Raw genomic sequence first — 13,246 nt, forward strand, 5'->3', positions numbered from 1 at the left:
CGCGGGGCCGGGCGGCCGGGAAGTGCGTTTGCGAATGTGCCGTTTGCACAGCTGCGGTTCAGGAGCCCAATTCGCTGCCGTGTGCAGACTGTTGAAGGATGCGTCCGTGTCGGGCGCCGTTCTGGGGGAGAATACGGCGGGGGCGGCCACAGACGGGGCTGCTGAGGAAGCGCTGAGCGCGCAGCAAAGCTTCACCCTGTCCCACTGTTGCTAGACAGCCCGAAAGACCTGACCCTGAGGCTTACGCGAAAGTTCGTGTTCTGCTAACAATAAATGAGAAGTCCAGCAGTAATTAAGTTCCAATTGTAGAGCCAAGCCTATGGCGGAATTGAGAAGTCAACCATGGACAAAAGCCTGCTGAGCTCCACGGATCTGTCACTGTAGGGAGCAGGCTGGCAGAGCCGGGCAGAACTGGGCAGAGCGGAGCATCCGCCCGCTCCACCATAAGGGTGGCCTGCAGAGGGGTGGGTGGCTGGAGGCTGCGGCAGTGGCTCTAGCACCCTGGCCTCAGCAGCTCCCTGTTACCCCTCAGCGCGTGGTCGTGGAGCCGGTGATGTGGGTCCCCAAAAGTGGAGCTGCAGGCAGCCAGCGCTTGTCTTGGGTGGGCAGGGACCTCGGGAGATCTCTCGCCCAGCTCTCACTGTCACTCGCAGTGACACCCCCTTGGGAATACTGTGACTGCGCATCATGCTGGTTTGAGTCGCCTGTTTGCATGGCCAGATTTCCTCCAGTGAGCTCTTCTGCAAGGCTGCTCAGCTCCTGTGACCCAGAAGAGAATGTGCCCCAGCTGCTCTGTGCACGGTGCTGGGCACCTGAGGAGCGTGACCCCTGCCCAGAAACCAAGGGGGCAGAAGAGGCTCAGAAGGACAGCAAGGCAAGAGCTGGGGAGCTGCAGGCCTGCTCTATGGGCTGAAGTGCTGGCAGACCAGCCTGGGTCCTGCTGGTTGACTCCTTTTTGCCGGCGCGGTAGGGTAGCTGCGCCCCGGCAGGCTGCAAGCAGCCAAGTGCACTTCTGTGGGAATCTCGAGGTCCGTTGCCACCTGGCTTCCGTCTCCTTGCCTGCCTTGCGTCACCAGATTGTGTTGTGCTGCAACAGTTGTCTGTGACTGTGTTCAGTGCCACCTGAAGCCAAAACCCCAAGCAAGCCTGACCTTAGAAACTGAAGGGCAGGTAGATTTGCAGTCTGCTCCATTTTGCATGCAAGAGGGGGTGGGCTATTGAGAGGGAGGCCCAGATCTGTCTTGGAAAATGTGCCACTTACAGCATATGTGCTGTTCAGGAGCCCTATTTGCCTACCCCTTAGGAACAAAAAGTTGAAGGATGCGTCCCCCTGTGCAGTAAAATGCAGTAGGAGTGGACACAGAGGGGCTTGTTGACGGCCGCTGTACAGACAGAAACCCACGTGGTCTGGATACGCCATTCTTTCAATTCCTGCAGCTGTCAAACCACAGCAAGAATCCCCAGTAGCCAGCTTAGGTTTGATAAAAAGGAGTGGCCTGCTTTGACTCTCATGACAACTCTCACAAGCCATGTTACTACTTCAGCTTTTCTACTGGCCCCTCTCCTACATCTGCAGTGATTTCCTACAGCCTTTCTTCAGTGCTGTCACAACACTCGTCCTCACTCTCCAGGACGCCAGACACTCATTTGGTGAAGGATCCGGGAAGCACAGCGCTTGTCCCAGAGCAAGAGCTGTCAAGTACTGCTGGGCCTTGTGTGCCTCCCACAGGATATTCTCCTGTCCTTTTGCAGCCCGCATATTGCTGCAGCTGCTTAGGAAGGCTACATACAGAAAGGAAGGAAATGCATTTGGTAAAGATACTGATAACAGGAACAAAAATCTTTTAGAAACCCCTAGGCATAATGTAACAAGACTAGGCCTGATGTAGCAGGGCTACGCATAATGTAGCAGAAACCTAATAGAGAAACAATAGCTCTACAGAGACTGGACATGAGGCAAAGTGGGATGTCCTAGGCTTGCAAGCTGGGAAAGCGGAATATTCCACTAAATGAAGAGCTGGTACATGACTTTTGTTGAGTAGCAGCACAAAATGACAATATGCTTGCTGAAGAAATTAGGTCAAGAGGCTGACACTGGGGCGGAGGGCACCAGCTGCGAAGACCACCGGGGAGCACTAAAGACCTCCGATGAAGACTCTCGAATACCAAAGATGGACTTCGGGGAATAGGTGGGGTCATATAAATAATTTATGTGTAATGTATTAACTAAGCGCTAGAGACAAATGAATATGCAACAGGTAAGTGCAATAAATACCAAAAAGTGCCAATCACACTCGCACTCGATTAGAGGAGCAATCCTGCGAGCGTCTGGCGTACTGTAATAAAAGTGCCTGCTTTTTAACACTTTCAAAACAGTGCGAAAGAGTCTTTTTCTGCCGAATTTCGGTATCAATACCCCACACTTGCGTGCACCGTGTACTGGAAGCGCAACAGCCATTCATGAGCCATCCTACACATCTTCACAGCCAGCTGATAAAGAGCAAGGCACACACACGCACACTTCCTTACAGGCAGAACTTACTGCACTCCTGCTGGAGACTGAAGCGCCCACTGCAGGCATGTTCACGGTACAGGTGCTACTTTCCAAGCACTGCAGGGTTTATCTGGGTTGTGTAGCCGCCTCGCCTCGCGCTAATGGCAGCTCGGGCCTCTCTCCTCTGTGAAGGAGCGATCCGCTTTCGTCTGGAGCGCTGAGGTGGAGGCAGCAGTCCCACCTGCACACCCCCAACATCAGGGCAAGTGCTGTGCTCAGCTGTTGCAGAGGGGTTGAGCGGACTGCTAAGCAGCCAGATTGCATCTGCCTACACATCACCACAGAAGTTACTGCTGCTTATGTCCTTGGCCTTTATGGGGAGTTCACAGGACTGTTCCTGGGTGGAGGTCCCGTTCCCAGTTAGGTGAAGAGGGGGTGCTGTTTCCATTTTGAAGATACACATGGCATCTTCTAAAGGCTGTTTTTGTTTTAGAGCCCGGAGATCCCTTAACATTCACCAATGTGAAAGGTTCTCGCCCGGAGGGAAAATGGAACATAATTTCAGTCTGGTTTTGCCAAGTGTGCTTCGGCGTCTTTGTGAAGGGTGGCTTCTCCAACTTGTAACGCCTAGCTGTCTGTCTGCTTGCACTTGGAGTGATGAGGACTGGGCCAGGTGGACCTCCAGAGCTGGCTGCTTCTGCTGCTGCCCAGCCAGACCTGGACCTCTGCGCTCTCTCTAGCCCTTCAATGTTCTTTTTAGGATGAGGGGCCCAAAACTGAACACAGTGTTCTAGGTGGGGCCCCGCCAGTGCCGAGTACAGCGGCACAATCACTTTTCTAGTCCCCCTGGCCACACTATTCCTGACACCAGCCAGGATGCTGTTGGCCTTTTGGCCACCTGGGCACACTGCTGGCTCGTGTTCAGCCGGCTGTCAATCAACACCCCCAAGACATTTTCCACCAGGCAGTTTCCAGCCACTCACTCTCTGAGCCTGTAGCACTGCCTGGGGTTGTTGTGACCCAAGCGCAGGACCTGGCACTTGGCCTTGTTGATCCTCATGCAGTTGGCCTCAGCCCAACGGTCCAGCCGGTCCAGACCCCTCTGTAGAGCCTTCCTACCCTTCAGCAAAGCAACACTCCCACCCAACTTGCTGTCATCTGCAGACTTACTAAGGGTGCACTCAAGCCCCTTGTCCAGATGATTGATAAAAGACATTAAACAGAACTGGCCTCAATACTGAGCCCTGGGGAACACCACTCGTGACCAGCTGCCAACTGGATTTGACTCCATTCACCACAACTCTTCGGGCCCGGCCCTCCAGCCAGTTCATTATCCCTTGCGGAGTACACCCATGCAGGCCGTGAGCTGAGTCAATTGAATCCATTTCATTTCCCTGACGCCGCTCTCACCACCCTCACAACAGAAAAGCGTTTTCCTTTGGCGGAGGTGCCATTCCCCCGTCCCAGCTTGTGCCCACTTCTTCGCACCTTTCCCCTCGGTGGGCTACACATCCATCAGATCCCTCTGGGAACTGCAAAGGTCCAATGGCTACCAGAAGCTCAACCACCACCTTCTGCCCAGAACACCAGGAGGATTGCTCTAGGAAGGCAGGAAGACTCTGGTAACTGATTATTAGCAGTAGCTCAGCGCTAGTCCCCACAGATGTGTGTTCCCTCTTGGAGACGTCTGCACGACTGATATTCCTTCAGAGCAAGGGCAGAGAGAGACGTGCTAAGTGCCTGCGTGGGCTGAGATCCTGAGTGAGCCTCCAGCGACAGGACTGTCCTCATCCAAACCAGCGAGGTCCCAAGCACTCCAATCGGGCAGCAAAACGAAGACACGGACTAGGCAACACAGTTTATTAAACAGCACGCTGCAACAGTACAACTGGCACTGGATGCAGGGCAATGGCTGCACAAGATGGAATGTCAAGGTTTGCAGGCTTCATTCCTCTCTCTTGTGACCACTCTGTTTACTGTCACTTCCTCTGCTCTGGCATCTTCTCAGTGCTCATGGCGCTGGAGGCTCAGCAGTGACTGCGGAAGGGTTAGCGTGGGGTGTTAGTTTATGCAGCAGGCTGGGCCAAAGGTGGCACTGGAAACTGGATTCTGGAAGTACAGCGCTAATGGAAGGGCACCAGAGCAGAGGCAACTGAACAACTCTGGTCACAGTCTGACGATGCCAGTCAGACCTTCAGGATGAAGCCCTCGGCACCACCAGGGCCCAAGGAACGTCTGCAGCTGAAGGTACCCAGTGCCTCTACGGCACAACTGTCTGAAGTGCTGCCTGAGGTCTCAACCTCACAAGTGTTCTAAAGCAGAAAATACCGAAGCCAGTCCCTGACTGCCAAGTCCTTCACAGAGGCAGCATTAGGTGGGACTGAAGTAGGACTGGCTATAGGCTCATGGGGCAACTCTCAAAGCCAGAAGGCTGGGAAACGGGGCAGCAGGACTTTGAGGGCAGCCTCAAAGTAGTCAGTAGAAGACAGAAAATGGTCTCTCCCAGGCTCTCTGGGAAAACCTTCAAATTTCCCCACCTGAAGATGGAACTGGGCTCTGGTAGCTCACGAAAAGGGAAGGTTCTGATCAGCTTACTGAGGCTTGCAGGTCTTGCTGAAGGGCTTCCATGGTCTTGGCTTGTTGCTGGGCTGTGGCTGCCAGCCTGGCCATTCCAACTTGGAGCCTGAAAAAGAAGTGCAGGTCTTATCACACAAGTCCACAAGAGCACAAATCCCAAAGGAAGAGTCTGATAGAACCTCATCTAAAACAAAAGCATCTTTGAAAACCATGTAGTATTATCTGGCTGGGATGCAGGAAGACAGTCCAGTTGTTTTCCCACAATCGCAGAAAGCAAAGCCTTGCCCCACTGCGTGACTTCCTTACTGCTGCAGGTGTTCTTCCAGCTGTGGGGCAGCTGCAGTTCCAGAAGATTTGACCAGAGGTGTCTGCATGTTCTTGGAAGCTGTTAGCTTCTTCTCCTTATTCTTTATGGCACTCTCCAGGGACTCGGCGTAACACTTGGTCCGGTTAAGCTGTTCTTTCAATTCCTGCAGCTGTCAAACCAAAGCAAGAATCCCCAGTAGTCAGCTTAGGTTTGATAAAAAGGAGTGGACCCCCAACTAAGGCTCTGTTCCTCACTCTGGTTTGCAACAGAAAAGGCCTGGGCCCCTGCCAAGAGGCAAGAGACAGGCTTTCTCCCTACCTGAGGTTTAGAACTGTCCAGTTCCTTCTGCAGCTGCAGTTTCTGTTCCTGCAGCTCCCTGCTGTTGCGCTTCTCAGCTTCAAGCAAAGCTTCTGCCAGGGAGCACTTTCTGAGAGCGCTGGCAAGCTCCTGCTGCAGCCACCTGACCCGTTCCTAAAGAAATGGTGTTCCATGAGCAGGGAGAAGCCAGGAAGAAGATGACAACAGGACACATGGGATCACATCATTAGATTGATCTCCAGCATGGCCAGCAGCTGGAGGGAGGTGATTCTCCTCTTCTGCTCTGCTCTGCTCTTGTGAGCCCCACCTGGACTACTGCCTCCAACTCTTGGGTCCCCAGCAGAAGGAAGACACGGGCCTGTTTGAGTGGGTCCAGAGGAGGGCCACAGAAATGATCAGAGGGTTGGAACAAGGGTGGTGGGACACCGGAGCAGGCTGCCCAGAGAAGTTGTGGGTGCCCCATCCCTGGGATTGTTCAAAGTCAGGCTGGACAGCGTGTTGAGCAAGCTGATCTAGTGGAAGATGACCCTGCCCACAGCAGGGAGTTGGACTATATGATCTTTAGAGGACCTGTCCAACCCAAACCATTCTATGCTTCTATGACTCAGTGAATTCAAAGACGAGAGATTTTGGCCACCACCAGCAGGCATCTGCTGGCACCTTTCTCAGCTGAGCACATCCAAACGACCGGCGGCTCAGCATGATACTTTCTCTTCCCTGATACACAGAAAGGGCTTCCGTATTTTCCTCCTCGGAACAGAGGCTGAGCGTCTGTGCCACTAGCTTTTTTCTAACCGACTGTTTTCCCTCTTGATGCAGCACTTCTGCTTCACAAGGGGAACAAAATGAGGTCTGAAATAGACTTCAGGTCCCGATTCAAAAACTGCCTCTCAGCAGCACTCCAAAAGGAACCTCAGTAGCACAAACAGGTCTCCTTAAACTGACGGGCTTGATTTACAGATAGATTTACAGAGTCACCTGAGTGTCGCCTTGACCATCGGTTTGTGTTGAAGCCTCCTTCTTGAGCGGACGCTCTTCTCTCTCCAGTGCAAAATCCTGAGCGAGCAAGAACACAGACCGACAGACAGTGAGGAGAGGAATCCGCAGCAACGCTGCAGCATCGCACTGCCTTGCAGCAGCTGGGCTTAAGAAGCGCAACAATTCCGCTAGCTCAAGAAGACAAAGTACCTCATCCAAAGAAGAGAAGTCAAAATCATCTTCTTCTTCTTGTGCTGCTCCTGCTGCTGGCAACACACCTACAAAGAGGTAAGAAGCGCCACGCTGCTGTGAGTGCTTATTTCACTCTGCTTTTCCCCATCCGCTTCACTCCAGAGAAGCTTACAAAGGGAACCATTTAGTCCGTCAGGAAATTACCGTTGTGGCGCTCCTCTGCAACAGGATGCGCACACGCTCCTTGTTGTTTAGCAGCTGGAAGCAGCACAGCATCCAGCAGTTCTGTTAGACCTTCAGAATCCGTCTGTGGAAATAGAAAGATACGTGTTAGAACCGGCACTTCCAAAGAAGGGCAGCGAAGCCGGTGGAAGGTCCAGAGAAGAAGTCCTCTGAGGAGCGGCTGAGGGAAACTGGGCTGTTAGAAGATAAGGAGACCGACGAGAGACCTTACCATTCCCTACAACTACCAGAATGGAGGTTGTGGCAAGGTGGGTGTCGGTATCTTTTGCCAAATACGCAGTAATAGGACAAGAAGAAAGAGTCTTACGTTGTTCCAGGAAAGGTTTAGATGGGATATCAGTAAAAATTTCTTCGCTGAAAGAGTTATCAAGCAGTGCAGCAGGGTGCCAAGGGAAGTGATTGAGTCACCTTTCAACCATACGCTTGGACTCGATGATTTAAGGATCTATGTTGACCTAAGTGATGCTAGGATTGTACCTCAGATTCAAAAGGGGACTCATCGTCGTTGTCTTGTGCTGCTCCTGCTGCTGGCAACACACCTACAAAGAGGTAAGAAGCGCCACGCTGCTGTGAGTGCTTATTTCACTCTGCTTTTCCCCATCCGCTTCACTCCAGAGAAGCTTACAAAGGGAACCATTTAGTCCGTCAGGAAATTACCATTGTGGCGCTCCTCTGCAACAGGATGCGCACACGCTCCTTGTTGTTTCGCAGCTGGAAGCAGCACGGCATCCAGCAGTGCCATTGGACCTTCGGAATCCGTCTGTGGAAATGAAAAGACGTGAGTCGGAAGTGGCACAGACTCCTTCTGGACCCGTCTCCACGCACAAAGCTCCCGCTTCAGCCAACATGCGGAATGTGGTATGGAAAGATGAAAATGTCAAACACAGCCAGCGTGTTAGGCATCTGTGTCAGTCTCTTTTGCCAAATACGCAGTAATAGTACAAGAAGAAAGAGCCTTACGTTGTTCCAGGAAAGGTTCAGATGGGATATGAGAAAAATGTTGTCACTGAAACGGTTATCAAGCACTGGAACAGTCTGGCCAGGGATGTGGCTGTGTCACCGTTCCTGGTGGTATTTAGGGGATGTGTACATGTGGTCCTTAAGGACGTGGTTTAATTGTGGACTTGGCAGTGCCAGGCGTGCAGTTGGACTCGATGATCTTAAGGGTCTGTTTCGACCTAAGTGATGCTGGGATTCCAAGCCTGAGTCAGAAGCAGCAGCAGAAGGAAAAGAGCCAAAAAGTAAGCACGCCCAGTCGGACCCCACCTTCAGAGAAGGTACCTCAAAATCAGACAGGGAATCAAAGTCTTCCTCTTGCTCTCCTCCAGCTTCTGGCAAGACACCTTCAAAGGAAATAAGAGACACAATGCAGCTGTGAGTGCTTCTTTTAGTGTGCCCTCTCCCATCCCGCGGGCCCTGCATTTAACAAAGGGCTCTCATTCTCCTTCAGGCCACAGCGATTTGTCCTCATCACCTCCTGCACGGTGGGGGATCCTACCTGCTCCAGACTGCGCAGCTGCTCCCACGGGAGAGGCAGCAGTCGTCCCGGAGGAAGAGATCTCAGGTACTGCTGCGCCTCCTACAGAGCATTCTCCTGTCCTTTTACTTCTGCTGTACTCCTGCAGTGTCTTAGAAAAACTGCATACAAAAAGGAAGGGAATGAAATTGCTGATCGCACCCCCACACTTGCATACGCTCTCTACTGGAAGTGCAGAGGGTCAGTTTGGGCTCTGGAGAGAGACCACTTTCAGGGTTGCTTCATAAGCACAAGTACAAACAAAACAAAAAGCCCCCAAAGAAAGTACAAAATAGTAAAAACGTGCTCCAGGTCAAGGCTGCTATGCACAATGGTGCATTAGCACAAGACTGATACTGTGCCAGAAGCCTGCAGGGAAGAAACCAAGCTCTTGTTTTGCTAGCACAATCCCCAAAAATGCTTTTTTCCTAAAGGGGTTTTTACTCCACAGTTTACCATCGCTAGGAGAAAGGGCTATTTCCTTCAGCCTAGCTGTTAAGGACATGTAGCTGACCATGCAGCTGCTCTTAACAAGGACGTAAAAAAAACTTACCCAGAAGTAAAGTGATCCAGATAACCCATATCTGTGAAGCCGTCCTGGTCTCGATGAGAAAGAACAGCACCGTGCTGAAGCAGAAGCCGTACTACATTCGTATTCCCGGCATAACCAGCAATCTGAAGAGGTGTCCTAAAGCGTCCAAGAAGTGATAGGAAATACATCAGCTTCTGCAGACATTGCCTTGCCATTACTTGAGCCCTTCTTTGCTCCTCAAACAATTCATTTCCCCTCCTACTGGCAGAGCGAAATTACAGCAAAACACGTGGACGCGTCAGAAAATGGAGGGTGGTGGGACCTCAGGAGGTCTCCAGGCCAAGAGTCTCTCTCCCCAAAGCAGGCTCAGGAGGTCTGTGTGTGTCTGTGTTTCTGTGTGCGCGCGTGCGCACGCTCACACGCGCGTGTGTGTGTGTGTGCGCGTCTTGGCACCACAGCCAATGCTTTCTTGCAGTCCTCGGTGCAGAGATCATCCCCTGAGGTAAGAGAGCAGCCGAGCGCGGGTCTGCTTTCACAAGCGGCACAGAAGAAGCTCCTTCTGGGCAGCTCCTGGTTCTTTTTCAAAGCTCATTCCTATGGCTCCCACCCAGCCCATCTGAACAACGCTCAGCAGTCCCACGCACGCCTTTGACAAAACTTCACCTTTGCTGAATATCTCGAGCGTTCACGTCGGCTCCGTTTTGAAGGAGGAACTCCACCATCTCTTCACGGCGCTCGACGATCGCGAGGGCAAGCGGAGTGTATCCTAACTGAAAGGAGAAATCGCCTCCCTTAGAAGAACGCAGGAAAGTCAGGCGAGTTTGGGGAAGAGCAGCTTACCCAAAGCCCAAGCTTACGTCATTCCGAGCATCAATCTGGGCATTGTGCTCGAGCAAGAGCTCCACCATCGCTTTGCTGGGCATGAGGGCAGCCATGTGAAGGGCAGTGTTGCCACCGGCACCTTTGTGGTCGGCGTCGGCACCGTGCTCCAGCAGAGCAGTCACGCAGTCCTTGTGCTGGTGCTGTACTGCCTGGAAAAGGCCACAAGGGAGGAGCAACTTCCAACGTGTACGTTTCTCTCTGTCAGAACACCTGCATCTTTGCAACACGGGAAAGTACGAGTGTCTTCAAAGATTAGGCAACATATGCCCCTTCCCGCTGACTGCAACATACCTGTGTCTACGCAGGCCTGCGTAAAGAATCACGCAAGCCAGGTATCGTTCAGTGCATAACTGACAAGCCCCACGTACAACAGTGTAACATATTCCACGTACCAGCATCAGTGGTGTTTTCTTATACATGCCATGCGGGTTCAGCTTGCACTTCTTTCCCGCCAGGAAGCGAACGACATCTGCATGGCCGTTCGCACAAGCAAGATGCAGAGGCGTCCTAGAAATTAAATACGGGCAGTTAACACAAGACATGGTTCCAGGTTGGTGCCTACCACGCAGGGGCACAATGCTCAACTGCCAAAAAAGCAGCCAACAGCAAGCTTTCTCGTGCCAGAGCCGGTGGCAGCAGTTGCCCCCCCAAAGCCTGGGGCTGGCTAGGCACCGTCCTCAGCACATCTGTCTGAGCCAGGAGGCATCTCCTCAGCTGTGACAATGAACCTGCACAAAAGGACTCCTGTGCCCAGGCACTGCTCCCTGCCTCCAGCCAGGCCTGCCCGGCCAGCCAGCACAGCAAAGGGTACGGCGTCTTGGCAGCCTGGAGCCTCTGGAGGCGCAAGCCGCCTCTGCTTGCACGAAGGCCCGCGGAGCTCCACAGAAGGGTCACTACAGGGAGCAGGCTGGCAGAGCAGGGCAGAGTGGCGCATCCGCTGGCTCCTGTCCCAGCTGGGGCGGGCCTCCGGTAAGGGCAGCGCTGTGGAGCCGGCCTGTCCCTAGGGTGCTTGCGATGGTGCTGGGCTTCGCCGGCTCTTCCAGCCAGAGCACGCGGATCTTCCCTATGGGCACTGCCCGCCTCTTACTGCTTGTTGGCATCCCGCGAGTTGATGCGGAATCTCTTCAACCACCAGATTCCTTGCAGCCGCGCCAGGTCTCCGCGGGCGGCCGCGCTGTGCAGCCCGCCCCGGCCCTTCTCCCGGAGCGCCGAGGTCCCAGCGGTGCTGGGCGCGGAAGCGCTGTCGGTCGGCGGCCGCTCCCGCACCCTCCTGAGCAGTGCCATGAAGCTCTGCATGCTTCGCGGCGACGAGGGCACAGCCCGCTCCGGGGTGAGCAGCTGCAGGAGGCGCCTGGCAGACTCTGCCGAGCCCCGGAGAGCAAGGGGACTGTGTGGGGAGAGGTCTAAAAGAGTCCAAAACCAAGTCCCTGGCGGACAAGGCTCTGGAGAGGGTGAAAGCAGCCCAGAACCGAGCCCCGGGTGAGCAAAGGTAGAGGGCACGGAGAGGGCGAGAGCAGCCCAGAACCGAGCCCCGGGCGAGCAAGGGTAGAGGGCGTTGAGAAGGCGAGAAGGGCCGAGATGAGGCGAGTCCCGAGCTGGGTCGCAGCTCCCGACGCTCCGAGCCACACACGCACTGCCGATCCCGCTTTGGCGGCGACAGCACTGAGCGCCGGCGCCTGCAGGGGGCGGCGTAAGAGCGGCAGCTCGGGGCGTCACAGCGGGAGGGCCGGGGGCGTCACAGCGGGGGGGGTGACGCCGGCCCGGGGCGAGCGGGCTGCGGCTCCGGCGCTGGGGCTGGGGCTCCCGCGGGGCCGGGCGGCCGGGAAGTGCGTTTGCGAATGTGCCGTTTGCACAGCTGCGGTTCAGGAGCCCAATTCGCTGCCGTGTGCAGACTGTTGAAGGATGCGTCCGTCTGTGTCGGGCGCGGTTCTGGGGGAGAATACGGCGGGGGCGGCCACAGACGGGGCTGCTGAGGAAGCGCTGAGCGCGCAGCAAAGCTTCACGCTGTCCCACTGTTGCTAGACAGCCCGAAAGACCTGACCGTGAGGCTTACGCGAAAGTTCATGTTCCGCTAACAATAAATGAGAAGTCCAGCAGTAATTAAGTTCCAATTGTAGAGCCAAGCCTATGGCGGAATTGAGAAGTCAACCATGGACAAAGGCCTGCTGAGCTCCACGGATCTGTCACTGTTGGGAGCAGGCTGGCAGAGCCGGGCAGAACTGGGCAGAGCGGAGCATCCGCCCGCTCCACCATAAGGGTGGCCTGCAGAGGGGTGGGGGGCTGGAGGCTGCGGCAGTGGCTCTAGCACCCTGGCCTCAGCAGCTCCCTGTTACCCCTCAGCGCGTGGTCGTGGAGCCGGTGATGTGGGTCCCCAAAAGTGGAGCAGGGACCTCGGGAGATCTCTCGCCCAGCTCTCACTGTCACTCGCAGTGACGCCCCCTCGGGAATACTGTGACTGCGCATCATGCTGGTTTGAGTCGCCTGTTTGCGTGGCCAGATTTCCTCCAGTGAGCTCTTCTGCAAGGCTGCTCAGCTCCTGTGACCCAGAAGAGAATGTGCCCCAGCTGCTCTGTGCACGGTGCTGGGCACCTGAGGAGCGTGACCCCTGCCCAGAAACCAAGGGGGCAGAAGAGGCTCAGAAGGACAGCAAGGCAAGAGCTGGGGAGCTGCAGGCCTGCTCTATGGGCTGAAGTGCTGGCAGACCAGCCTGGGTCCTGCTGGTTGACTCCTTTTTGCCGGCGCGGTAGGGTAGCTGCGCCCCGGCAGGCTGCAAGCAGCCAAGTGCACTTCTGTGGGAATCTCGAGGTCCGTTGCCACCTGGCTTCCGCCTCCTTGCCTGCCTTGCGTCACCAGATTGTGTTGTGCTGCAACAGTTGTCTGTGACTGTGTTCAGTGCCACCTGAAGCCAAAACCCCAAGCAAGCCTGACCTTAGAAACTGAAGGGCAGGTAGATTTGCAGTCTGCTCCATTTTGCATGCAAGAGGGGGTGGGCTATTGAGAGGGAGGCCCAGATCTGTCTTGGAAAATGTGCCACTTACAGCATATGTGCTGTTCAGGAGCCCTATTTGCCTACCCCTTAGGAACAAAAAGTTGAAGGATGCGTCCCCCTGTGCAGTAAAATGCAGTAGGAGTGGACACAGAGGGGCTTGTTGACGGCCGCTGTACAGACAGAAACCCACGTGGTCTGGATACGCCATTCTTTCAATT

General features: G+C 54.6%; 1 protein-coding gene across 1 annotated transcript; it reads right to left on the bottom strand.

The window, feature by feature from the left end:
- Nucleotides 1–1,986: 1,986 nt before the first annotated feature.
- LOC136097233 (uncharacterized) lies at nucleotides 1,987–10,581 on the bottom strand. Its single transcript, XM_071804172.1, has 7 exons — nucleotides 10,432–10,581; nucleotides 10,015–10,188; nucleotides 9,821–9,927; nucleotides 9,179–9,313; nucleotides 8,608–8,747; nucleotides 8,391–8,452; nucleotides 1,987–5,177 (listed from the first exon to the last, which is right to left on the bottom strand). The coding sequence occupies exons 1-7, from the start codon at nucleotides 10,579–10,581 to the stop codon at nucleotides 4,890–4,892; spliced, it is 1,056 nt and encodes a 351-aa protein (XP_071660273.1). The 3' UTR covers nucleotides 1,987–4,889.
- Nucleotides 10,582–13,246: the final 2,665 nt, after the last annotated feature.

Source organism: Patagioenas fasciata, chromosome 1, assembly GCF_037038585.1.
Source record: "Patagioenas fasciata isolate bPatFas1 chromosome 1, bPatFas1.hap1, whole genome shotgun sequence".
Lineage (NCBI taxonomy): Eukaryota > Metazoa > Chordata > Aves > Columbiformes > Columbidae > Patagioenas > Patagioenas fasciata.

What these genes read in the sequence shown, in the direction of transcription:
- LOC136097233 (XM_071804172.1), bottom strand. Translation starts at nt 10,581, where the DNA reads ATGTCTTGTGTTAACTGCCCGTATTTAATTTCTAGGACGCCTCTGCAT. An exon ending in GCTCGAGATATTCAGCAAAG is followed by an intron (nt 9,314 to 9,820) that starts GTGAAGTTTTGT and finishes TGGACGCTTTAG; the next exon opens with GACACCTCTTCAGATTGCTG. An exon ending in ATTCCCTGTCTGATTTTGAG is followed by an intron (nt 5,178 to 8,390) that starts GTACCTTCTCTG and finishes CTTCTTTTTCAG; the next exon opens with GCTCCAAGTTGGAATGGCCA.